Here is a 27,898-nt window from a genome sequence, read left to right as displayed (position 1 = left end):
CACAGTAGTATGATAGTTTTACCAGACAGTGTTACGTGCAACAGGATACTGACATCTCTTTCCAACTTTATTCCAACTTAATTTTCAGTAATTCAAACACTATATTATATAGTGTTTGGTTGCTCACTAGAGAAAACCATTATGCCCTGTACCCCCTTTATTAGAGGAATTATATATGTAGAAATCCACTGAGGTGAGGCACAAACTATTATGTATAAAATAAGCTACAAGGATATATTGTACAACATGAGGAATAATGGAGTATAACCTTTGAAAATTATGAATCACTATATTGTACACCTGTAACTTATATATTGTACATCAACCACACTTCAGTCAATCAATAAAGGAAGGGAAAAAAAGGAATCCACTAAAGTGAATCACGTATCAGCTGCTGTTTTCTTTTTAAAATATCCTCTCCTTTTCTCCTAACTCCAAATCAACCTCAACTCTCCACCTCAAATGATCTTGTCTTCTACTGGACTGACGTCAGAAGATCCAGGGATTCCCTGGTGGCGCAGTGGTTAAGAATCCGCCTGCCAATGCGGGGTACGTGGGTTCGATCCCTGGCCTGGGAAGATCCCACATGCCATGGAGCAACTAAGCCCGTGTGCCACAACTACTGAGCCTGTGCTCTAGAGCCTGTGAGCCACAACTACTGAAGCCAGCGCGCCTAGAGCCTGTGCTCTGCGACAAGAGAAGCCACTGCAATGAGAAGCCCGCGCACCACAAAGAAGAGTAGCCCCTGCCTGCCCCAACTAGAGAAAGCCTACGTGCAGCAATGAAGACCCAATGCAGCCAAAAATAAATTAAAAAATAAAATAAAGTTATTAAAAAAAAAAATTTCGTCACTGGATCCAAACTCTCCCCAATTCTCTCCTTTGCATCTCAAGTTCCTTTGATAGGTCCCCCTCCCTTTCTACCATTCTACATCCATTTGTTCTCATTCCTTTATGAATTTATCAATTATTTCTCCTTTGTATCTTTAATCTCTTTCTCTCTAGTAAGTTCTTCCATTTTATCTACAAACATGCTAAGCCACCTTACTGAAGCGAAGGGGGAAAAAACAAAGATATATTTTCCCTTTTACTACAATCCCTTTATTTCCAAACTTTTCTGCATAATTCAGTATCTGCTGCCTTTCACTTGTTCATTCTTACTATTTAATTCCCTGCAACACTCAACTCTATCCCCATTTTAATGAAACAGCTCTTACAATAAATAAGCAAAAATCTTGTCTTCATATTACATTCAATGGTCAGCTTTAAAATATCTTTTTGTAGAAGGAGAGATTACTTGTTACCTATCTTTTCTGAACCTGTCCCTCTTTCCCTTCTCAATTCCCTGATGCTTCATTCTCTTCTCGCCTCCTGAATTCCTTTCAGTGGATGTAGGCATACTCAGTGCTCTTCTACTGCAATCTGTTCTTAGGTGAACTTCATTAGAAGAACTAGTTATTTGTAATTGTTTAATCATTCAAATTGTTAAAATCATGGAGCTAATGTGACCCCTAAACTCTCACCTGAGCTTTTATAAAGACCTCCATCATTTGGCTTTAGTCTTACTTCTCCCCACCACTTCCCAACTACCAGCCATCCACTTGTCTTTTCCCAGACATGGCATGTTTTGCCTCCTTTTTTTATTTTATTTTATTTTATTTATTTTTGGCTGTGCTGCATCTTCATTGCTGCGTGTGGTCTTTCTCTAGTTGCGGTGAGCGGGGGCTACTCTTCCGTGCAGTGTGTGGGCTTCTCACTGCGGTGGCTTCTCCTGTTGCAGAGCATGGGCTCTAGGCATGCGAGTTTCAGTAGCTGTGGCACATGCAGGCTCAGTAGTTGTGGCTCGCAGGCTCTAGAGCGCAGGCTCAGTAGTTCTGGCGCACAGGCTTTGTTGCTCTGTGGCATGTGGGATCTTCCTGGACCAGGGCTTGAACCCGTGTCCCCTGCATTGGCAGGCGGATTCTTAACCACTGTGCACCAAGGAAGCCGCCCTCCCCCCGCTTTTTTGGTAACAAAGAGCTCCTCTGCCTGGAATGCCCCACCAACTTGCTCCTTAACAAACTCCTACTGTTTTTTTTTTCTTCTGGCTGCTCTGGGTCTTCGTTGCGGCTCGCAGGCTTCTCTCTAGTTGCTGCGCGTGGGCTTAGTTGCCCTGTGGCATGTGGGATCTTAGTTCCCCGACCATGGATCAAACCCACATCCCCTGCATTGGAAGGCGGATTCCCAACCACTGGACCACCAGGGAAGTCCGTCTCCTACTGTTTTAAAACTACCATTTGTTGACTAGTTTAGGATATGTCAGTACTATATTCCAAGTACTTCGAGTGGCATGAAGTCTGACTCTAAAACCAGAATTCTCATCCTCCTCTCTCCTTTTTATGCTTCAAGATGGGAAGCATTCTGGGGCAGTGGAAAGAGCCCTAGTTGAAGTTAGACAAACCTTGTTTTAGAGTCCCAAACTCCATAATTTTATTAGCAATGTAACCTCATATATTACATAATTTTCTACATCCTAGGATTAAGGTAAATGTTATATGTAAAAGGCCTAGTGAATGTCCTGGAACATAGTAAGATGTCAACGAATGGTAGTTCTCTTTCCTTTGCCACTTCAAAACCCAGTTCAGGGCTTCCCTGGTGGCTCAGTGGTTGAGAGTCCGCCTGCCGATGCAGGGGACACGGGTTCGTGCCCCGGTCCGGGAGGATCCCACGTGCCGCGGAGCGGCTGGGCCCGTGGGCCATGGCCGCTGAGCCTGCGCGTCCGGTGCCTGTGCTCCGCAACGGGAGAGGCCCGCGTACCGCAAAAAAAAAAACAACAAAAAAAACACACCAGTTCAAATATGACCTTATCTGTAAAGGCTCTGAGGACCCTCTCCAGGCAGGGCAGTACAATTATTTTTTATATGTGTCTCTTCACTAGACAGCAACTCTTTGAGATTATTTTTCTGACTCTAGTGGCATATAGCTTTTAAATACACAAATATTCGATGTTTAATAACTGTTGAATGCGTAGAGAAAATGAATGAATGGATAAATCCACACCTGCCTACTAGTTATCTCATCTCTACCTTCCTCTAACATCTCACATTCAAGGGTCCCAGAACCACTCTCATCAACTTTTCCTGAAAACTCTGCTTTCTCTCTTCTCTAACTTCAGTGAAATGGTTCCACAGTTATCCCAGTTTCCTGGGGATGAATGCTCAGTGTCCTGTTTTCCTCCTCTGATTTGCTTCCCACTGTGTGCCATCACCACCTCCCTTCTCTGCTCACTTGCATCATCCCTGTTCAGGCTTCACTACCTTTTGCAAGGATAGTTAACAGCAGACTTTAGTTTTCTTATTTTCATTCTATCCTCAACTCAGTTCTACAGAACAGGGCTAAACTGATCTTAAGCTCTGTGTTATGACTTTTATCCTTGTCACTTCTTCTTCCCCAAAAGACTTCTAAGATCCTTGAGGATATGAGTTTGTCTCACTCATTATTTTTTATTTTTATTTTTTTGCGGTACACGGGCCTCTCACTGTTGTGGCCTCTCCCGTTGCGGAGCACAGGCTCCGGACACACAGGCTCAGTGGCCATGGCTCACGGGCCCAGCTGCTCCGCGGCATGTGGGATCTTCCTGGACCGGGGCTCAAACCCGTGTCCCCTGCATCGGTAGGCGGACTCTCAACCACTGAGCCACCAGGGAAGCCCTGTCTCACTCATTATTGTACTCTTCTTCTGTTGCCTAACGGAATGCTTGCAGACATTTCACATGAAGTTAACACTTACGAAAACTTTATAAACTCTAAAGGAATGGAACAAACAAAAGGTATGCTGCCATGCAGATAATAATAGCTACCATTTATTACCACTTACAAGTACCTCATTTACTCCTCAAAAAACCCTTAAAAGACAGGCACTACTACCTCCACTTTACATGATGAAATTGAGATTCATAATGTTAGAAACTTGTCCAAGGTTGTATCACAAAGAAGGAGCAAAGTGTCATCTGTCTACTTCAAAGCCCTGCAGTTAATTTCCATGCCACAGTTTCTTTCTTTTTTTTTTGCGGTATGCGGGCCTCTCACTGTTGTGGCCTCTCCTGTTGCGGAGCACAGGCTCCGGACGTGCAGACTCAGTGGCCATGGCTCATGGGCCCAGCCGCTCTGCGGCATGTGGGATCTTCCTGGACTGGGGCACGAACCCGTGTCCCCTGCATTGGCAGACTCTCAACCACTGAGCCACCAGGGAAGCCCCAGTTTCTTTCTTTATAGGAGTTGCTCTCTTGACTGAATTCATATTCTTTTCCTTCTACATCAGAGGAACAAGTATCCTAAACCCCTTTCAAAAATAATTCCATTTGTCAATCAGTTTATTCCCATTCATTTCTTCTTGGGCCATGATCCTTTAATGACCTTTCAAGTATATTTCAAGTTGTCCCCAGTCACTTCTTCCTACAGATTTTCTTCACCCTTTCACTTAACTTTACCACCACCTATATTCTGTTCCCTTTTACTGTCAAGTCTCAAAGGTGCCACTACTTCCACTTCCACTCACATAATTCCAGAATCCTCTGAAATCTTGTTTTTCAGCCTTACACTACTCTCCTAAAACCTCAACTCAAAGGTCACCAAAAACTTTCCAACTGCTAAGGTCCAAATCCCCTCTGTTATTTCCCTCAACCTATTGGCAACAATTGACAAGTGCTGACAACGCCAGCTGCCATCTTAAATTCACCCACCCAGAAGTGTGATAGCATACGATTTTTTCTATGTCTGAATTACAATTTCTTAATCCTGTTGACTATGTTGTTATTTTCCTAATATTTATGAAATATTAAGTATTTCCCCAAGTCTTATTGTCCCATTCTTTACTCTTCTTCTATCCTCTTTCCCTCAGAGATCTTATCTACACTGAAAGCTTCATTAACACTAGGATAATGACCCTCAGTCCTGGTATTTTTCCAGTGCTACCAGGTAATCAGAATGGTTCATTCCGTATCCCTCATATATGCCCAGTGTTTTCTATTTTCACAACATTTTATTTAACCACCTCTTCTAACCTGTAATACTCTCCAGACTTTCCCTGACTATCCAAATCTGGACCATCCTCCAAAGATCTGTTCAAATTAGTTTTTCAGTAAAATTTCCCTTGATGGTCATAGTCTAAGCTGATCCTTGCTCCTCTGAACTGTGTAAATAAATAAAGTGTTTAATTAATTTAGTTATTCCAAATCTGTTTAAGATTTGTTTTTAGAATTTGTTATTTTATTTCATACACAATCACATGACCTTATATTGTTATATCTTGTCATCCCTATTAGACTTTTAGCCAATGGAGGGTGAGGACCAATGTTGTACTTTGTGTTGCTCTTAAGTACCAAACAAGTGCTTGCACACACAGAAAAGTGAATTAATGCTGTTTTTTCTCTCAATAACACAGTAAATTTAATTGTTTCCTTACAGTGGCTGGAATTCATTCAAGCAATTATTGTGTGCTTTTGTGAGGGTGCTAGGGATACAAATACGAAAAAGACCTGAAGCCTTTAAGGAGATTACAACCAAATGAAGAAATAGATGCAATAAATATTGTGATTAGAGACAGAGTGCTATTCAATCAGATACAAGGCTTAATTAGATCTTTAGATGTATGTGATAGAAAAGGATTCAGAGAGTATGACATAAACACGCAGGAAAATCTCCCAGGTAAGAAAACAAAGGGCAGTAAAAGACAGATTAGGCTTAGGCTATATAGAATTATACACACCAGTGCTCAGGAGTCTGGACACTGTATTATAACATCAGGGGTTGCTAAGTCATGACCCTTGGGCCAAAACTGGCCTGAGGCCTATTTTTGTATGGCCCATGAGCTAATAATGTCTTTTACATTTTTAAATGGTTGAAAAAAAAAAAGAAAAGAAAAAGAATATATTACAAAAAGACCATATGTCATATGTGACCAACAAAGCCTAAAATATCTATCATCTGACCCTTTACAGATAAAGTTTACCAACCCCTGCTATACAGATGGTTTGGAATCACTTAAAGGACTTAATGCGAGGGGATGTGATATATTCAAACTGTTTTAGGATAATCATTCTGGCAGTTCTGTGTAAGATAAAATACAGAGAAATGAGGAAATAGAAGGGTATACTACAACAGTAAATGTGAGATGACAAGGGCATACCATAGAGGAAAAAACTGATGGGGATTTTATATAACTGCTTGGGAGAGGGGAATGAGTAAGAAAGAGGAAGAAAGCAGCAGCCATGATACTCAGCTACGTGACCAGATGAATGTTGGTGTTATTAATGAAAACAGCAAATCAAGAGAAGCAGGTTTATGAGATGAAGCTAATGAGTATGAGAGGCCTACTAAAAATGTAGTTGGCAGCAGAAGAGAGTTTGGAGACAGTAAAATACTATACATAGAACTTAATGGCACCAAATGAATATCTGGTGAGTGACTCAACAGGAAAAAATAAATTTACTAAATTTTTTTCTTATTTATTCTCCCACCTCTGCTGTATAAGGTTCTTACACTGATTCCAAATCATACCTTGGATGGAGGTGGTACAGGCTTAGGAACCAGGTTCTTATAGACACTTGGAACCATGGTTGACAATTTGTTTCCATTTGCATGGTGAGATCCTGGTGAGGTGAATGCAGCAGAGAAGGCAGCAGCAGGATCTTCTTTGGAAACTTTTTTGATGACTAGCATTTTGGAGGGCTGCTTGGCACTAGGTGGGTTTTCTGTGAAATACAATAGTGGAGAGACAAAAGAATGTCAAACCTATTGGTTAACACGAAGCATAGTTCAAACAAAGGCCTCACTTTGTACAAAGAGCTGACAGTTGAGACTAAGTGACAAACATTTCCTGGTATGCACTTAACAGATACTCTCAAAAGTGACACCCAGGAACTGTAGGAAAAAAGGCAACATAAGAAAACACTTGATTCTAAATTCATAATCAACCAAAAAGCCCAAAGATGTTAGGAGTCTTTCAGGGGTACAGCATGTCTCATGCACGGTGTGATCACTCAGGCATAGACCAAACAAGAATATATCCAAGGATAGCTACTCCTGTCAGCATGAGAACACAGAGAGATGAGGAAACTGGAGAAAGGAGTCTGCTATGGGACCTTCTGATGAGGCAAACTGGAGCAAAGCTATACATTAACAAAGGGGAAATGGTACAGCAATTGCCCTTAATCCTGTAACTCAAGATCCAAACCCAGTATTTAGATACACTAAAGCCTTCCTAATAAGATGCCTGGCTACTGAACATATCTAATGTAGGAACTAGGAGAGTACAATTTGTAAATGCCAAAGATCCCAATGCCACAGGATCAGGTTTGGTTTGAAATACACTGATTTTTCTACTATTTTTTTTTTTTTTTGGTGGTACGCGGGCCTCTCGCTGTTGTGGTCTCTCCCGTTGCGGAGCACAGGCTCCGGACGCGCAGGCTCAGCGGCCATGGCTCATGGGCCCAGCCGCTCCGCGGCATGTGGGATCTTCCCGGTCCGGGGCACGAACCCATGTCCCCTGCATCGGCAGGCGGACTCTCAACCACTGTGCCACCAGGGAAGCCCTCTACTAACTTTTTATAAGGCTAGTTATTAGGAACATATATATATATAAAAGTGTGCATTTATAGGTTTCCCCCTGCCCTATACAACAGACATCATTGATAATTGCCAAAAACAAAAACAACACCCCACTCAGCTAACGGAACCTGGTTGAACAAAATGTTCTCTGGGACGTGGTATTATTTAGCCTTTCAAAGAACACTTTACAAGAGTATTTAGTAATATGAAAGAATGGTTAGAATATAGTTGTCTACCAAATATTAAGGAGACAACTATAATACATTAAAATTCAATTTAATTGTTATAAGCAAATTAGCAACATTAAAAATTACTTCTAAAAAATTACTTCTTATGAGCATATTATATTATTCTCCCTTTGCTTAAAATCTGCTTTCAAATTCAGGGCTCTACAAGCTCTCAATTGTCTGTATTCTGACTCTACTACCATTACATCTCAATGGTATTCTGGGGGGCAGAGTAAGAGCTAGGCAGAGTTAGTTACCGTGTGCAAATGGATGAGAAGAGAAACCAGAGATAAAGAAACAAACGAATAAAAAAACAGATAAAGAATTTTTTCTCCTCTCCCTGCTAATAAGAAAAATTTAAAGTTGTGCCTTTAAAAATGGCAAAATCTACCTACCCCACACTCCAGAAGGGGTCCCAATAGGTCTGCATGGCTGATTCTGTTTGCCAGCTTCTGGATTCAAAGAAGGCTAGGAAAAAAGGGGTATTAATGGTTGATATAGAAAACTAATCATTTCAGCACTTTTTGCAAAGTAGCATTCACCATGGAACCTATCAAATACTGATAACTATATATCAGCAGCACTCTAACACTGTATTCAGAATTAACAAATAAACAGACGACGTTGAAATGCAAAATCAATCTCAGGCTCTCTTGGCTTTCATTTCCTTTAATAAGAGAGGATAAAAAAATTTTTTTTAAATAAACAGAGTAAGTGTGCAAGTTCTCATCTTCCTGTAGGATATGTATGCCAACTAAGGAGGCACAGAAAGCTGAATGAACAAGAAAGTGAATCACTTTTCTCAGATTTAAGGAGCATAATCTGGTCAGTGAAATGTGAGTATTCATAGCATTTCTAATGAGACTGCTTTAGGGCAGAGGCACACCATGTGCTAGGAATACAAAGGCAATTAAGAAGAATCCTTATCCCCACAAGGGTCAGTCTTACTACAAAGATAAACTTGTAGACCAGTAAGTATAATAAAAGGTTATGGGGGGACTTCCCTGGCAGTCCAGTGGTTAAGACCTCACCTTCCAATGCAGGGGGTGCAGGTCTGATCCCTGGTCAGGGAGCTAAGATCCCACATGCCTCACGGCCAAAAAGCCAAAACATAAAACAGAAGCAATATTGTAACAAATTCAATAAAGACTTCAAAAATGGTCCACATCAAAAAAAAAAAAAGATTATAGGGACTATGATAAAAATTCACATTAGGGAAGAAGGAGTACTAAGGAAGGAATAGTCAATTCCACTAGAAAGAGGAGTGCTATCAGAAAAGGTTTCATTAGAGGAGACTAAGAAGAATCCTTAATGATGAATTCCAAAGCTGGAAAATGGGTGATTCCAGGAACAGAATGCTGAATGAACACCAAGACAGGAAAAACATGAAAAAGAGATCTGCAAATAGTTCAGCATTAGTGCTAGGGAATGAGAGGGCCTTTCTTTGGGGAAAGAGATGTCTGGCAAAGTAGGTAGGAGCCAGACTGTGGAGTATTTTTAAGGGAGATTGAATTTTATTCTTTAGGGATGGGAATCCATCTCTCATGCAGAGTTAACATGATCCAACCATTAGTTTACAAGTCTGGTAGCAGCTTGAAGGATGTATTTCAGGGCTATAAACAACTAGGAGACTATTAGGAGACCAGTTTCCTAGTACAGGAAAGTATGAAGGCGACAGGAGTAGACGAAGAGATGATGGGAAGGATCGAGAAGTGTTAAGAGTCACAGACTCAACTTAATAACGAATTGTGTGGGGGTGTGAGGATGACACTGGTGCCCAAACCCAAACTTTACAATCTGGTACAGAGTAGGAAAATGGCTTTTCAGCACAAATGACCACGGGACATTAAACAAGAAATAGAAAGAGGCACAGAATCGACTGCAAAGCTTCTGAATCAAAACCTCCAGAAGTGGGGCCCCAGCAGGTGTGTATTTTCAACCTGTCAAGAGGAGACCCACTAGCATAGAGCAAGCACAGATACAATCTGAACTATTAATTCAGTATACAAATGGACAAATCAGACAGAATATGGACAGGTAAATACACTCTTCTGGATGGAATAGTAAAGGCAAAAGGAGTCTAGATGAATAAAGTATGACAGAGTAAAAAATCCTTGGCTCACATTTTCTTTGCTTGAGTATTCTAATTGTTACACCATTGACTTGTATTATAAAGCTTTGTTGTCAAATTGTGTCTGATTTTCTTTCTTTTATAAGTGACTTGTTCTTTATGTCTGGATGTCCGAAGGATATTTTTCTTCTAAGTGTTGGCTGTTCTGGCTGTCCTTTCAATTTGTAGTTTCAAGTCTTACTGTATTTCATGAAATTATTCTTGAATTATACTTTTTAGCACCTAAGCTATTCACGTTTGTTATTTTATATTATTATTATTTTTTGCAGAGAAGATCTTTTGGATTTTTTTTTTGCCAAATTTCTGTATTTTTTTTCAATTCTTAATTTTAATCTATTTGTTTTTTCTTCATTTAAAAAGCTTCCTTTGTCTAATTCTTGAAAAACACTAGTGTTTATTGTCTTGTGCTCCTTCTTATTTAGTCTTCATTTTTCTGAAATCTTTTATTACTTCTTTCCCAAGTTCTAGCACTGTGAAATTTTCTGGTTATGTCGTTCTTGTACCATTTGCTTATGGTTCTTATCCGTTTTGTGCACGTCTTACAGGTGTAATTTGCATTTCCTGTAGAAACGTTACTCTGTTCCTTATTCTCTTGATCCTATTATGTTGTTTATTTTTATGTGATCAATTTTTGTGAATGTGGATCAAGATAGCTTTCTAACATCACACTTTATAACTCTCTTCTGTTGTCTTCATGAAGTGCTCAAAAAGATGGCACACTTTCTTTGATGTCCCGGCTCACCTCCTCCTCCCCATGCCTTGTACCTGAACCTTCTCTTCCCTTTGTCTCTACTGTCTCTGTCCCTGCAGCTCAGTCTGGATTCTATTTCCAACAGTTTTGTCCTCAGTGAGGGGCTTTGTTCTGGATGGGAATATTGGCTAGTTAGTATTAAATGTGATAGAACTCTGTGTTGAACTTTATTGCCTCTTGGTTCCAAAGTCATCCTTTCTGCTTGCTCTGTGTAAATGAATCTGGGCACTTTAAAAACTTTCCCTTTGTTAATTTGCTGGCATGTTAATTTTGTCAGTAGAGCTCAAGGAGAGACTTTTGCTTCTTGTTCCTGTGTGCTTACTCAGCACGTTCCTGCAGCACTCTGCTCCTGCTAAGCCAGGTTCTAAAGTACAAGTGAGCGCTGACTTGAGTGGTTTTGTAGCAGTGACATATCCCATGAACAGCTTTACGAGGTACTCTAGAGGGCAGATTTTCAGCATGTTCCCTGGAGAAGCACCTTAGCAACTGCTCTGCCATTCAGTGAGCCACAGCTAAGCCCTTTCCGATAAGGTTTGGATCTCAATCCTGGGGTGGTGATGGGGCAACAGGGGACTCTTCCTTGGGCACTCTGTCTTAGCCCAAGGGTTAGTGGCTGCTCCTTGTATCTGCCAATTCTTTATAGTTTTTTAGAACTCTATATTCTTTATAAGTTCTTTATATTCTTTAGGGTTCTCTTTACTATTTACTAGCCAATCACTCATTACCCCATCCTGTTACAGTTAATAATTCTTTGTATTAACCTTCCTTGTTCGAATTATTGTGTGATTTCTCTCTGCTGATTGGTCCAGTCAGACCCTTTACACCTTATCCCAGAACATCTCTGTATTTACTAGTTTTGGGAATATGGAAAACCACTCCTAATTTCTAGCTGCTCTTCTCAAATGTTCTCTAAGCTTTCTAGAACAATTACTGGCTCTTCTGGAAACCCTAGGGTTGTAAGATGCCCTATTGCTTCCTTCAATTTCTCCTGCACAACTGCTAACACAATACTAGTCAGGTTTTATAGCTTTTAGTGGTTTGTCTCTATGTTGTGATACTTCACTTTATTTTGGTGTAGATGACATCCATGGATTTTTTGAGTATAATTAAAAAAAAATCTATCTTCTATCTACCTACCTACCTACTTACCTAATCTATCTTTTATTTGGCTGTGTTGGGTCTTAATTGTGGCACGTGGGATCTTTTGTTGTGGCTCAGAGGCTCTTCGATGCAGTGTGCGGGCTTCTCTCTAGTTGTGGTGTGCGGGCTCCAGAGCACGCGGGCTCTCTAGTTGTGGCGCTCGGGCTTAGTTGCCCTGCAGCATGAGGCATCTTAGTTCCCTGACCAGGGATCGAACTGGCGTCCCCTGCATTGCAAGACTGATTCTTAACCACTGGACCACCAGGGAAGTCCCTGTCCATGGATTTTTTTGGTTCTTCAATCCTAGTTGCTTTGTGTTCTTTCTTAACTTATTCCTTAATTTCAGACTTACAAAATAATTGCAAATATAATACAAAGAATTCCTGTATATCGTGCATCTACAGTCTCATGTCAACATTTTACCACATTTGTTCCACAATTCTCTGTAAATATATATTTTTCCTGAACTATCTGCAGGTTGAAGAACTTGAAGGATATTCTCTTACATAATCATAGTACAATTATAAAAATCAGGAAATTAACATTAATAAATACTATTATCTAATCTACAACTCTTATTCAAACTGTAACACTGATACTTTTACAGGAAAACAAAGTTTAAAATCACTGTTTTTCCCTCATCCAGTATCCAGTCTAGGTTTACATGTTGTCTTTAATTGTCTTATCTCTTTAGTCTTCTTTAATCTGGAACTTTTCCCACCATGACCATAACTTTTTTTTTTTTTGCGGTACATGGGCCTCTCACTGTTGTGGCCTCTCCCGTCGCGGAGCACAGGCTCCGGATGCGCAGGCTCAGTGGCCATGGCTCATGGGCCCAGCCGCTCCGCGGAATGTGGGATCTTCCCGGACCGGGGCATGAACCCGTGTCCCCCGCATCAGCAGGCGGACTCTCAACCACTGTGCCACCACGGAAGCCCCGACCATAACTTTTTAAAAGAGTACTCAGCCTAGTTCTTTTGTAGAATCTTTTAAAATTCTTTTATAGAAACCTCAATTTGAGTTTGTGTGATTTTTCCTCATGGTAGATTCAGGTTATGAATTTTTGGAGGGCACTCCTCAGTGAATCACATCAGGAGGCTTGTGTTATGTTTGTTCCATGACCGGTGACATAAATCTATTTTTTAATCAAACAACATTTACACACAATGAAATGCACCAAGTATACCATTCCATGAGTTTTGAAAAATACTTATACCCCCCCAAATCTATAAAGATAAAGCTACTTTCTACAACTGGGAAGTTTCCTAATGCCCTTCCCCAATCTCCACTCCACACAGGCAACCACTGTTTTTCTTACCATAGATTATTTGCCTATTCTAGAATGTCATATAAATGGAATCATACAGTATGTACCTTATTGTGTAAAGCTTCACTGAGATTCATCATGTTGTTTTATCAGTCATTCTTTTTTATTACTGCATAAGTAGCCCATTACATGATTATACCACAATTTTTCTATTCCTGTTTTGATAGACATTTAAATTGTTTCCTGGGAATTCCCTGGCGGTCCAGTGGTTAGGACTCTGTGCTTTCACTGCTGAGGGCTTGGGTTCAATCTCTGGTCAGGGAACTAAGATCCCACAAGCCACACAGCACGGCAGCAAAAAAAAAAAAAAAAAAAAAAAAAAATCCCAGTTTTGTGTTACTATGAATAAAATTACAATAAATGTACACAGATTTTCATTTCTCTTTAGCAAATACCTAGAAATGGAAGTACTGGGTCACAGGGTAAAGTTTATGCTTAGTTTTATAAGAAACTGTCAGACCTTCCTTTTCATAAAATGGTTGTACTACTACCCACTCCTGCTAACAATGTATGAGACTTCCACGTGCTCAAAAATGTCACCAAATTTAGTATTTTCAGACTTTTAAATATTAGCTATCCTGGTGGGTGTGCAGCAGTATCTCATAGTGGTCTTAATTTGAATTTCCACATTTCCCTTATGATTAATGACACTGACCATTTTTTTCATGTGCCTACTGGCCATTCATCTGTCTTCCTTTGTGAAGCATCTGTTCAAATCTTGTTTATGTTTTTAAAAAAACTGAGTTGTAGGAGTTATTCACATTATGGGAACAGGCCCCTTTTCAAATCTATGTTCTGCAAATATTTTCTCTGAGTCTGTGAAATAAGCAGAAGTTTTAAATTTTGATGAAGCCTGATTTATCAATGTTTTCCCCTTTATGGTTATTGCTCCCTGGGTCCAAAGAAATCTTTTTATTTTTTTTAACCCCCTATGTGAGAAAGATATTCTCCTAAGTTTTCTTAGTTTCAGGCCTTACATTTAGGTCTGTAATTCATCTCAAATTCATTTTTTTGTATGCTAGGTGGTAGGGGTAGAGAAGATACACACACACACACACACACACACCCCTATATCTATAGATATAGTTCCAGCACAGTTTGTTAAAAACACATTTCTGGGCTTCCCTGGTGGCGCAGTGGTTGAGAGTCTGCCTGCCGATGCAGGGGACATGGGTTCGTGCCCCGGTCAGGGAAGATCCCACATGCCGCGGAGCGGGCTCGCTGAGCCTATGCTCTGCAATGGGAGAGGCCACAACAGTGAGAGGCCCATGTACTGCAAAAACAAAAAAAAAAACCACATTTCTTTCTGCATGCCTCCCAGAGTGGCCATTTTTAAAAAATAAATAAAAAAAATAAAAAATATTAAAAACCCTGGACTTCCCTGGTTGGTACAGTGGCTAAGACAACCACGCTCCCAATGCAGGGGGCCCAGGTTCGATCCCTGGTCAGGGAACTAGATCCCACATGCCACAACTAAGAGTTCACATACCGCAACTAAAAAGATCGTGCGTGCAGCAACTTAAGATCCCACGTGCTGCAACTAAGACCCGGCAAAGCCAAATAAAAAACAAAAACCAACTCTGTCATGCTAAATGTTTTGCATACATCATTTAACATATATGATCTTTTTTAAAAAAATTAATTAATTTATTTATCTTTGGCTGTGTTGGGTCTTTCTGGCTGCGCATGGGCTTTCTCTAGTTGTGGCGAGCAGGGGCTACTCTTCATTGCGCTTGTGGGCTTCTCATTTCAGTGGCTTCTCTTGTTGCGGAGCATGGGCTCTAGGCTCACGGGCTTCCGTAGTTGTGGCACACAGGCTTAATAGTTGTGACACATGGGCCTAGTTGCTCCGCGGCATGTGGGATCTTCCCAGACCAGGGATCGAACCTGTGTCCCCCACACTGGCAGGTGGATTCCCAACCACTGCGCCACCAGGAAGTCCCAACATATGTGATCTTTATTCCTTACTACAATGTTGCAAGGTAGACATTACCATCCAACAACTCAGGGGAAATTAGGGTTATTACTTGTCCAAGGTACAAATATAGGACTGTTAATTACATTAAACTAATACTATTTTAAAACAAAAAATAACTTTCTAATTATACAATGTAGAGTATGGGGAAAAAACAAGAAACATAGAAAACCTACTGTAAACAATTAGGTCCTCAAATACCTTTTGTTATTTTTGACTAACTACTCTTTCTTGATAAACCCCAACCCCAACTCTTTCTTGAAAACCAAGTGATTGGTTTTCAACCAATCACTTCTTAATCTCCCTTACTGCTATTCCACAGGTTCTGCTCTAAGCTTCCTCTCTGAATATATTACTTTCCTTGGGTGATTCTGTCCAACCATAAACCTCAACTACTATCTCTATTTCCATGTGCACACCTCCGGTTGATCTCACCCATCTCTTTGGTACCAAGACGTCTTTATCTTCTATCCTCCAATTCTGCTCCTCCTGTTTTTCCTTTTCAAATTACTTACTTATTATTCATCAATTCCCTTTGGATAAAAATCTTATTTTTGACCCTTCCTTCTCTAGTTACAATGCCATGGTTCCTATCCTTTAGATTTATCTCCAAAACAAGATCTTTAACAACCTAAATGTCTGTCAACAGGAAGATGGATAAATAAACCTAGTATATTCACACCACAGAATATTTACTATACAGCAGTGAGAAAGATATAGAGCAGGGTTTCCCAACCATGGCACTACTGACATTTTGGGCTGGTTCTTTGTTATGGGGCTGTCCTGTGCATTGCAGGAAGTTTAGCAACATCTCTGATCTCTACATACTAGATGCTAATAGCACTATCCCCAGGTGTGACAACCAAAATTTCTCTAGATATTGCCAAATGTGCTCTGAAGGAGGCAAACTTGCTCCTGGATTGAGAACCACTGATCTAGAGCCCTATGTATCAATACAGACAAATCTCAAACAATTTTAAGCAAATAAAAGAGAACTACAATATGACAATATTCATATAAAGATCATAATCAGGCAAAATGATATTATAGATTGTCTACAGATACATTCATATAGTAAAAATTTATCAAAACATACATGAGGATGATAAAACATTAAAATCAAAATGGTGATTACCTCTAGGGGAACGTTAGGAGAATATGATTAGGGAAGCTTTAACTGTATCTATGATATCTTGCCTCTTTTGTAAAAGAATGGTATAGAGCATATTGGGCAAAATGTCAATATTTCACAAAGCTAGGTTGTGTGCGTACTTGACGGTTTTCTCCAGACTTTTATGTACACTCAGAATATTTCATAAAAGCATAAACACAAGGCTTCCCCAGTGGCGCAGTGATTGGGAGTCCACCTGCCAATGCAGGGGACATGGGTTCGAGCCCTGTTCTGGGAAGATTCCACATGCCGCGGAGCAGCTAAGCCGGTGCACCACAACCAGTGAGTCTGCGCTCTCGAGCCTGCGAGCCACAACTACTGAAGCCCGCGGGCCTAGAGCCTGTGTTCTGTAACAAGAGAAGCCACCGCAACAAGAAGCCTGTGCACTGCAACAAAGAGTAGGCCCCGCTCTCTGCAACTAGAGAAAGCCTGTGCGCAGCAACAAGCACCCAACTTAGCCATAAATAAATAAATTTTTTTTTTAAAGCATAAACACAAAATAAACTTGCCCTTAATGACCTTGTTCAGGTTTGACGTGACAGCAAACTTCCCTTTAGATCACTTAGCAGGTGGATAATGCTGCCTTAACATTTTTCTTTCCATTGTCAATTAATTTCCCACTGGCAATGCCACAGAACCGATAACTTATAAGTTTACTGAATAAATAATCCATGTTATAATTTAGTGTTGTAGTCATTTTTCGACTACTGAGTACTTAGGACATTCTGGACAAATATTTAATATATTGGTGTATTACAGACTTTTCCATAATAAAGTTTTAAAGGATAGGCACCTGGGGATAGGAATTTACTTTGATAAATGACATTTAAATTAAGAGCCCCCAGGTCATTTGCTAGACTTGGGAGAAGAGGGGCTGATGCCTAATTTTACTCTTTAGTTGGTTTTGATAACATAAAATAGCTGTCATAAAAGTGACTGGCTTATCTAATGTGCTACTTAAAAATAACAAGTTGCACTACCTAATAGGATTGCCACTAGCCACGTGTGGTTGCTGGGCACTTGGAACGTGTGCCGTCTGTATTAAGATGTGCTACAATTATAAAATGCACAAAGGATTTTGAAGATGTAGTACAACAAATAATGTTAATTATCTCATTAATTTAAAGATAATGACTACAGGTTAGAATAATAATTTGGACATATTTGGTTAAGTAAAATGTATTATTAAACATTTTTAAGGGGCACAAAAACTCTACTTTTGGTTTACAGGTCAAAAGGCATATAATTCAAAAAAAAAAAAAGGCATATAATTCAACACACAATAGCATCAAGTTTTACTGAATGTACAGGCAACAGCTAAAATACTCCTAACTGCATGTTTCTGAACTTACCACAATTGTTTTATATGAGAGGGCAAAATCAAGACAAAAAACCCCCTCTTATGATAGTTGGAGAAAGCAGTTTAACATTCAAGAATATAGTTTTACATAAACATATCTGAATACTGAACCTTATAAAGCTTAAAGAAAAATAAGAATTCCAAAGGCAAAAAGATGAAAAAATATGAAGATTTGCTAAAAGTTACACAGGAATTTTGGTCATCATCATCATACTAACCAGCTCCTTCCTTGTCCTTCCTAAAAACACTAAAAGTCTAAACTTAGGGACTCCCTTTTTAGTACTTTCTGAAATGTTCTCATTACTAACACGGTTTTATATATAAGAATCATTTGTCAGGTTTTAGGTATACAACTAAATCTTCATACTTACAAAGTCGTCTTCTTCAAACTGCAACTTTTCTACCTTATCATCTTTCTTCTCTTCCCTAATCTCTGTAGGTGGCTTTTCCTGAAAGGCACAGCCTTTCCGGGAGTGGAAGCTGCCATTCCAGTGGCGATGGTTCCCTGTGCCACCCCCACTACGCTGGCTCATGCCATCGTGACCTCGGGAAGAGCCGTGCCAACCAGATAGGTTCCCTGTGATTCCAGCATATGCCCCCTTAGAGACACCAGAGTCCACGGAATCGTGCCGGAACAGGGAGGGCTGGTGCCAGGAATCTGAAATAGTAAGGAAAAGTAACACATTAGAGTGTTTGCTTCCTGAAAATTCAGAAACAACTGGGCCAGATGCTTCCTGATATAACTTAAGGTATTGCCAAAGCCCTTCGGGGGACCTTTTTAATAAAAGAGTAAGTCCACATACAAAAAAGGCAGAAGATACAACTTTCTGTTTTAATGTAATTTCTATATGAGTTCTTCAACTGAATAAATGACTTAAGAGAACCTGAGAATGTTAGAAAGCCAATATAGTTGAGTAATGACTACTGGAGGATCTAACTGAGTATTATGTTTACAAAAGATCATTATTCCAAGATTATGGACATGCACCCTCAGCTTGGGCTTGCTGAGTAGCTTATATAGTCATGGAAGTTGGGTATGTCTTACCTCCTGTCGTTCGTAGAGGTCCATTGTTAAAAAAGCCATCAGAGGAATTATGTCGACGACGGCTTACTCCAAATCTACCATCTCCTCGGGGTAGGTGCTCTCCGTGTTTTTCGAAGGTGGCTGTAGGTGACTAAGATGATAAAGTACAGAGAAGCAAACAGGTAAGTACATATCAGTCTCTTTCAGTATCTTAAGTTTTGCATTGGGTTTTTAGAATACAGGTAATATTGATGGCAGAAACCTCTATTTTGAGCATATGGAACACAGTTAAGGGTACTGCAGTCCTCTGAGTTAGAGAAGCCCTATGTTACATATTCAATCATTAACTGAATTAATAGGGAGAAAAAGCAGCTACTTCAATTATTTGCATGAGAGGGGAAAAAACCCTGTCAATATCCAAAAGAATAAGCTCCAAAACTTTACACTTAAAAATGTTGTTAATCTTGAAAGGAAAAGCAAGATGCTTGCTCTAAATAGATTTATTATTTGTGTAAATTACTCTCGAACTGAAGACAAAGGAACAGTTAAATCCCACCTTGGCAGGCCATTAACAACCCCACAGGAGTTTTTATAGTTTTATAAAACACTTACTTCCAAACATTAATACTCATAACAAGACTATAATTTGGCATCATCCCCATTTTACTATTTCCATATAAGGAAAGAGGTCAGGGAGAATAAGTCTCTGAGGTTACACAACTAAAAAGGAGCACTTTGAGAAACACTTATTATAGATGAATTCTGATGTCCCTTCCTATTCCAAATAGTTGCATTCTATAACAGTCTTTAGTCTCATATGATAGAAACCAAAGTCTAAAAAAACCATGAAAAGCATGGATACATTTGACAAGGGCTTACAGGAGAACTATAGGTTGGGGTAGAGACATCTTCACATCTATTTCCTTATTATTAATATCCTCACCAACACGCCGTCTGTCAGTCTTTTTTATTTCAGCCATTCTAGTGGGTTACAAAGATTTTCTTCTTTCTTCTGAAAGTTTTATGGATTTCAGCTCTTTAATTTAGGTTATAATCCATTTCAAGTTAATTTTTTTTTTTTTTTTTTTTTTGCAGTATGCGGGCCTCTCACTGTTGTGGCCTTTCCTGTTGCGGAGCACAGGCTCCAGACGCACAGGGTCAGTGGCCATGGCTCACGGGCCTAGCTGCTCCGCGGCATGCGGGATCTTCCCGGACCGGGGCACGAACCCGTGTCCCCTGCATCGGCAGGCGGACTCTCAACCACTGCGCCACCAGAGAAGCCCTCAAGTTAATTTTTATGTATGATATGATGTAAAGGTTGAGGCTCTCCCTCCCACCCCCACATAGATATCCAGTTCTAGAACCACTTGTTAAAAAGACTATCACTTCTGCATTGAATTACCTTGGCACTTTAGTCAAAAATCAACTGTATAGGACTATTTTTGAATTGTCTATCCTATTCCATTGCTTTATCTGTCTATCCTTATGCTAATACCACACAAATTTGCTTATTATAAAATGGAAATATTTAAATCATATTTCCTCATTCTTTTTACTGAGTTCACTGTGCTAAATCAATTGTTCATTGTGCTAAATCAATCATCCTTTGCAGGTATAAGATGTGCATACATTTAAATGCTTTCCTAGGATCGCACACCGAATCCCTCAGGCCCACCATGCCCAACGCTTGGGTCAGATTATGTCAATTATGAGATTTGGGGAATTTCACAAGGGCAATTCAAAATGAAGATTAGAGCAAAGGGTTGTGGGTCTAGACAGACCAGGAACATCTTCCCAAAATTCACATCTAAAAATAGGGAAGGTATGCTTTTTTCTGAGACTACCTATCAACTTTCTCCCTCCTCTATTAGTTGGCAAAATGGGAAGAATTTTTAAGTTTACTAGCTTCCTAAAGGTTTCCTTTAACAATAATATATTCCATTTGTCTTTACCCTTAACGCAACATACATTTTCCCTGAAATCATTAAGTAGATTATTGTCTCTAAAAAAGAATTTCTAAGATTTAATCTGAGAGCCATGTAGTAGTCAATCACTGTCTATCCTTTTTCCTCCTCATCTACTACTTTAGACAAATGTGCATTCATCCTGAAGATCCATTTCCCCCCCAAACTGAAGTGTTCCTGCAGCTAATATAGGCAGTCTTAAGTGTGCCACACAATGAGAAAAGCTTAACATGAAATAAACAGAACACCTGGCAGTAGCAGCGTACACACTGACTTGCACTGCCTAATTATTTATACCCTATTAAAAGAAAGATAGTTAAGTTTATTGAAAACGTATGTAAAATCCCCAGGCAAGGCTGAATACACAAAAAAACAACTAGATTGTAAAACAGAGGCCACAGACAAGATGGGGATGAAAAGAACTGGTATTTGGATAGTTACTAGAATGGAGAACAGTACCTTAGCTGACTGTGGTGTTGAGAAATTTAGCCAAGCAGGAACAAAGTCATGCTGCGCCATTTAGGTCCAGTGTCTCTTTTCAACAAGGTGAGGCATCCAACCTCATGGCCAGGATCTGAAAATGAGAAAACTGAAATCACTTATTCTTGCAAGAACCTGATATCAAGTAAAGAGTCTGTGATTACTTTAAGGTCCCCCTTTTATAGAAAGACTTGCTCTCTGAGCCTTTCTAGAGTACTCATCAGGCCCCATACATCAGAGAAGTTATAAACAAAAACAATAGTCTGTGAATATATAACCATGAAAAACACAAACAGAAGAGTGGGTCACAGACCTGGAAGTTATATGACAGAAGCTAATGAATTCTTGTGTTATAGCAGAAGAACCTTAAGAATAAACAACTACTTAAAACTACAGATACTTATGAAAAAAGATTAATCTGCTTCAGGTAACTTCAGGCAAAAGCAGTAGAAAAGATCTTCCTAGAGATGGAGGATACATCCTCTCAAGAGTTTTTCTATTTAGTTCACATTAATTCCTTCAAAACATCAGTTAGAATCAGTTTTCCTGAGAGATCCATCTGTTGGTGTCTCCAAACCACCCCACTGATAGTCTCCAAAGTATAATATGTAAGAAAGCAGTAGATATTTTCCAAGATACATATACATACACAGTCTTCTTCCAAGTTAGACACAGGAGAATACTCACCCCAGAGCGTAACCTCTGTGGTCCTGTTTCCTGAACTCCTTGAGTCTGCCGGCTGGATTTCCACGAGGTTCTCTTGTTAAAAGGGTACTTAAAATTAGGCTGGCCGGCAGCACACCTTATGATGAAGCACAAAGAAGCCAGGCTCTGTGTGGATCAATTTCTCAGTCCCCTCAATTGCTCATCTTAAACTATCTAGATCCTGACACGTTTCCAAAAGGGGAAAGGGGAAAGGGGAAGGGGGAGGGGAACATAAAAAGTATTTGTTACATTTAAAAAATAGGGGGAAGGGGAAAGAGCTATATCAATGTTCACCTCATTCAACTTCCTTGAGTGATGGCCCTATGATGTTGCTTAAATAGATAATACATGGACATTTGCACATTGAATGCAAACACTGTTCACAAAAAGGTCATAGCTTAGAAAGACAGATGGACTTTTGTTTGGGCAAATAATATCATTGAAGTGATAGATCAAAAATAAAACACTGAAGAGCTATAAAAGATCTTCTGAGTAATCAACTCTAGTAGCAAAACATCCACATTACAAAGCCCTTAATTTACAAATCTCATTATTCTTACACAGCTGCTAAAAATAGTGTGTAGGTATGTATTTATATTTGACTTATCCTTCAAAATCTAAGGACATAAGAAACCTGTTTAAAACAAACAAAAAATCAGACAGGAACTTGATATGCTTTTCCCTCCTAAGAATAGCAGCTCTCAAGGCAAATTTCTTAGTATAAAGCTCTCAAATGTTTCTTCTATTTCTTTGGTCTTCACTATTTATAAATTCACAGCAAAATTAAAACAAGTAGAAAGATAGGGCTTAAGGAACAGTCATGGAGAAAGTTCCAAACTGAGGTTTTCTTCTCTTCAGTTTTCTGTATTTCACTCGTTCTGCCCCTTCTTGAAGACTAAACTGAGTTAATGGAAGGTAATAAGAATCTTCTGCTTCAGTAGAGAAGTCACTTTGCATTCATGTCCATCGTTATTCAATCATTTTAAAGGCCACAGGAATCTATCACTATAAATGAAAAAACAAAACAACATATATCACAAGAGGCAAAATTACTATATATAAATGCTAAAGTGAGACATGGTCAAAAGATCGATCTCGGAGACAAAGGTCTAGGAGACAAAACTCTTAAGTCCAATTTAGACATTAATCTATAGCAACAACATAACTGGCTAAAATTATTTTAAAGATTTTTAAAGGATTTTAGAAAAGTCATCTGAAGGAATATACTTTTTAAATAAGTTTCTCCAGTTAGCTATCAAAGGTAATTCAGACATGCAAATTAGTCTGTTAGATTTTCTCTCATATATGGAATAGCTTGCCATAAGTGGTCAAAGAGTTATAACTTACTGGTTATTACCACAGTCAACTATCTAATTGTTTAGTACTAACCACAGACAGATGCGTAAAAACAAGACATCCGTCATAGCATTCCTCATGTATTTACATATTTTTAGATACCTACTTATCAATTAAAAGACTGAAGTGCTTATGCTCTGACTTAAAATATGCAGTAAGAGATAACACAAATACTTCTTTGGCAAATTCCCAACATTCTTCCAAAGACTAGGAAGACTAGGAAGTTTTCTTTCTTTCTTTCTTTTTTGTAATAGATTAAAAAATATTTATTGATTTATTTATTTGGCTGCGTCAGGTCTTAGTTGCGGCACGCAGGATCTTCACTGCTGTATGTGGGATCTTTCGTTGCAGTGTGCGGGCTCTTCGCTGTGGCACACAGGCTCCAGAGCGGGCTCAGTAGTTGCAGCACACAGAATTAGTTGCCCCATGGCACGTGGGATCTTAGTTCCCTGACCAGGGATCAAACCGGTGTCCCCTACATTGGAAGGCGGATTCTTAACCACTGGACCACCAGGGAAGTCCCTAGAAAGTTTTCTGATATGAGAGAATGCTTGCATCTGTGGGCAATTCTGGTCTACACTGGTATTCTAGTTTACAGAGTATTTCTCATATAATTAATTCATGTTTAAGAAATACTAAATTCAGAATAGTAAATACCTCTTTGGGGAAACAATGGGAAAGGAATCAAAAAAAGGTTCCGGAGGGCTTCAATTGTATCTGTAATACATTATTAAGCTGAATGATGGGTATATGACTATTCTACTTGTTCTCTACATTTTTTTAATATACATATAATACATACATACATACATACATATATATATACACACACACACACACATATCAACCATGCAGAGTATATATATTCCTTCAGCGCACATGGAATAGTTTTAAAAACTGACCTTATACTAGTTAAAAGAAATCTCAATTAGTTCCAAAGAAGAAAACAGTCTGTGTTCTCTAACTATGCTATGTTAAATCAGGAAACGACTTTCTCTTGCAGTGCCCGCTCTCCTTCCCCTTCTTGAAGAAATCCTGTCCAAAGCCACTAGGTGGGGTCAGGCAAGGTAAAGTCCTCAAAGCGGGAGCTCAAGGCCAGAGCAGGGTGCTGGGGCATAATCAGGGTGTCTACACGGGGTGGAAGGATAGCGAAATGTGTGTACGGCAGCAGTCCTGTGCGGGATGTCAGGACTGTTGGGCAACGTAAGGTCAATGTCCCAGTACGAGGGCAGCCTAATGCAGAGTGTGAGAGCCTCAGGTGGAATGAGGTGGACACCCTGGCAGAGGGACACGGCCAAATAGGTTGAGGGCTTCCACGCAGCAAGGTGCCTTGCACAGTTGTTACAATTTATATGTGGTTAGGAAGGAACACATGCACGGGAAGAGGTGATAAATGGAGGCTGGTTACATACTGGGATTTGATCAAAAATTAAGAAATATTAAGGAAAAATGGGAGATTTCTTACTGTGAGAGAAATGATACACTGATAAAGAAAAATTCAAAATCCTTAAATAGAACAACAAAAAACAATACGAATAAATTTGCACTGTAACAGCTACAGCAATACTTAATATAAGCTTTAAAAATGTAAAAAAAAAAAGACTAAAACCAAACTGATCTTTATTGTTCTTTTCCCAACATTTTTATCATGATAGGAAGAGAGCAACAAAGCAAATCTAAAGAAACAGAAAGGAGAGAAGCAAAAAAAGGTCAGAAAAAATAGAGATGATGTTTAAAAATGATAATTCTTTTGAAAAAGATCAATAAGAAACAAACTCACGTGACTTCCCTGGTGGCGCAGTGGTTAAGAATCCGCCTGCCAGTGCAGGGGACATGGGTTCGAGCCCTGGTCCGGGAAGATCCCACATGCCGCGGAACAACTAAGCCCATGTGCCACAACTACTGAGCCTGTGCTCTAGAGCCCACGAGCCACAACTACAGGAGCCCGCGTACCTAGAGCCCGTGCTCTGCAACAAGAGAAGCCACCGCAGTGAGAAGCCTGCGCACCACAACAAAGAGTAGCCCCCGCTCACCGCAACTAGACAAAGCCCGCACGCAGCAACAGAGAACCAACAGAGCCAACAATAAATAAATAAATTTATAAATGAAAAAAAAAGGAAGAAAACAAACTCAGGTAAAACTGCTTGGGGAAAAATATTTGAAGAAGATAGCATGAAAAAGAGGAAATAAACACAACAGATAAAGAAACATCATGAGTAAAACAATATTATGAGCAATTATATGCTAATAAATACGAGAATCTTAGATACATTTCTATGAAATGGCAAAACTGGCACAGTAATAAAAAACTTGAATAGACCTGTATATATTATTACATACACCATGTACACTTAAATGTGAATCAGAAAGCCCCCCCTCCAAAAGGGTGCCAGGTGAAGAAGAAAAACTCAATCCCTGCCTGTAATTTGGTCTCTTGGGTAGCAAAGAGGTGCCTAGTTAGTGAGCTGGGACAGGATGGGTTGGTTAGCACTTTGGCCCAGGCCTTGAGTTAGAGGCCAGCCTGCACAAAGAATAGCTAGTTCAAGGATAATCCCTTGATATTGGTTCTGTGGTCCAGCCTAGAGATTTTGAAAATCAGGAGTGACTGCAAGACACACACTGGGGAAAACCAGCTTTTAATATAAACAAATTAAAAGAAGCCAATTCACAAAATATTTAGAAAGAAGTAAAATACACAGAACTTCATAATTGATGGGATATGGGGGTAAAGGAGAAATAATGGCTCATACTCTGATTTCTAGCTTATATAACTAGGTAAATGACCATCACATAATTGACTGATATAGGGATAAATGCCGACTGGCTGTTGTTCCTTCAGTATAATTCAGGGTTGTTTTTATATAGGTCTATACCTGCAATACCTAGTACATGATGACAATGTTCTTGTAATAGATTCTTATAGAAAAATATCAAATAAAGCTTCCTTCTGAAAAAGACATAATTAACTGTTTGTTGCATTCTTTTTTTCTTATAAGAATTGTGGTTTAAACCACAGAGAACCTGAAAATCTCTGTGAGATGAATCATCCGTCAGGTTATAAAACTGATAGACACAAAGGAAAATGCCTGAATTTTAAACATAAGCAGTTCCCCTTTACAACCGCCACTAGATGCATTCCAATCTTCTAATTGACACACACCAACTTTTCAGTCAACACTCAGTCCCAAATTTCTCTAGCAGTCTCAGTTGAGGCAGTGACTGTAGAGGGAATATTAACTGACAATACTTTGCTACTGGTGTGAAAGTTCTAAAGTTGTTATATATCCTGTACCTACTTACCGACCATCTCTAACATACCAGGATGTCAAACTATATAAGAGTGTGGTCTGTGCATGTACGTGTAGAGTATGTGGTGGGGAGGAGATGAATGACAAATGGGAAATGAAGAAAGAGGACAGATAAAGGAAAAAGAAATTCCTGTTTTAGAAGCAAAAGACTATAATGCCAATAATGGTTTCACTAGGAAGGTGGAACTATGGGCATTTTGTTTTATCTTCTTAGTCAAATGTTTTTGTAATGAATTACTTTGCTCTGCAAATTTTTATAAAATTTTATAAAGTTATTTGGTGATGCCTTTTGGGGCTGTAGCTATTTTTACAGAGCAACTAATTGGAGGAAATTCTCTTTAACTACCGAGAAATTTTGAGAAAGAAAAATACATCACTCAAAACTCTTCTGGTGGGGGGGTGGGGAAATCAAGATTAAAAAAATTTAAATATGAGACGTCACGTATGTGGTCTGGAGCACAGAGAAGTCTGCTCTGGAGAAAGAATTTTGGGAATTGTTAGTGTTTGGTAGATGATGTTTAAAATCAGAAGAGATGAGAGCTAAGGAGAATATAAAGATTTATATAAGAGTTTCAAGTCCTATTTATTCCATTCCTTAGTTTCCATTTCTATTTGTCACTCCAGGTTCAAGTTTCTCTTCAATTAAAAAACTGGTTTCGGGGGCTTCCCTGGTGGCGCAGTGGTTGGGAGTCCGCCTGCTGATGCAGGGGACACAGGTTCATGCCCCGGTCCGGGAGGATCCCACATGCAGCAGAGCGGCTGGGCCCGTGAGCCATAGCCGCTGAGCCTGCACGAACGGAGCCTGTGCTCCGCAATGGGAGAGGCCACAGCAGTGAGAGGCCCACGTACCACAAAAGAAAAAAATAAAAAAATAAAAAAAATAAAAAACTGGTTTTGGGGACTTCCCTGGTGGCGCAGTGGTTAAGAATCCGCCTGCCTATGAAGGGGACGCGGGTTCGAGCTCTGGTCTGGGAAGATCTCACATGCCGCGGAGCAACTAAGCCCGTGCGCCACAACTACTGAGCCTGCGCTCTAGAGCCCACGAGCCACAACTACTGAAGTCCGCACGCTTAGAGCCAATGCTCCGCAACAAGAGAAGCTATCTCAATGAGAAGGCCCAGCACCGCAACAAAGAGTAGCCCCTGCTTGCCACAACTAGAGAAAGCCCGTGCACAGCAACGAAGACCCAACGCAGCTATAAATAAACACACACACACACACACACACACACACACACACACACACAACACTGCTTTCACAGGCACTACTAGTCTCTTCCACCCTCGACCTCAGCCTCTACTCTTGGTTGCTAGATTTCTCTTCCAGAGTCCAGGTTCAAATTATATCACTATCCTGCTCAGAAGTTTTCCGGCTTCCCGCAGAATAGGATTTAA

At 39.7% G+C, this 27,898-nt stretch overlaps 1 protein-coding gene across 3 annotated transcripts in view; it reads right to left on the bottom strand.

Annotated features, from left to right (window-relative positions):
* GPBP1L1 (GC-rich promoter binding protein 1 like 1) overlaps positions 1-27,898 on the bottom strand; it is a 59,270-nt gene that overhangs the window by 6,182 nt on the left and 25,190 nt on the right. For all 3 annotated transcript variants that reach the window (XM_082833914.1, XM_082833913.1, XM_082833912.1), the window contains exons 2-7: positions 21,823-22,845; positions 21,115-21,229; positions 18,713-18,842; positions 18,039-18,325; positions 8,208-8,280; positions 6,536-6,729 (exon numbers count right to left, since the gene is read on the bottom strand). In XM_082833914.1, the coding sequence (XP_082690040.1) occupies positions 6,536-6,729; positions 8,208-8,280; positions 18,039-18,325; positions 18,713-18,842; positions 21,115-21,174 (744 nt within the window). In that variant the 5' untranslated portion in view covers positions 21,175-21,229; positions 21,823-22,845. The remainder of the gene's footprint in view (positions 1-6,535; positions 6,730-8,207; positions 8,281-18,038; positions 18,326-18,712; positions 18,843-21,114; positions 21,230-21,822; positions 22,846-27,898) is intronic.

Source organism: Leucopleurus acutus, assembly GCF_964270905.1.
Source record: "Leucopleurus acutus genome assembly, chromosome: 2".
Lineage (NCBI taxonomy): Eukaryota > Metazoa > Chordata > Mammalia > Artiodactyla > Delphinidae > Leucopleurus > Leucopleurus acutus.
This window is presented reverse-complemented; position numbering and strand designations above follow the sequence as displayed.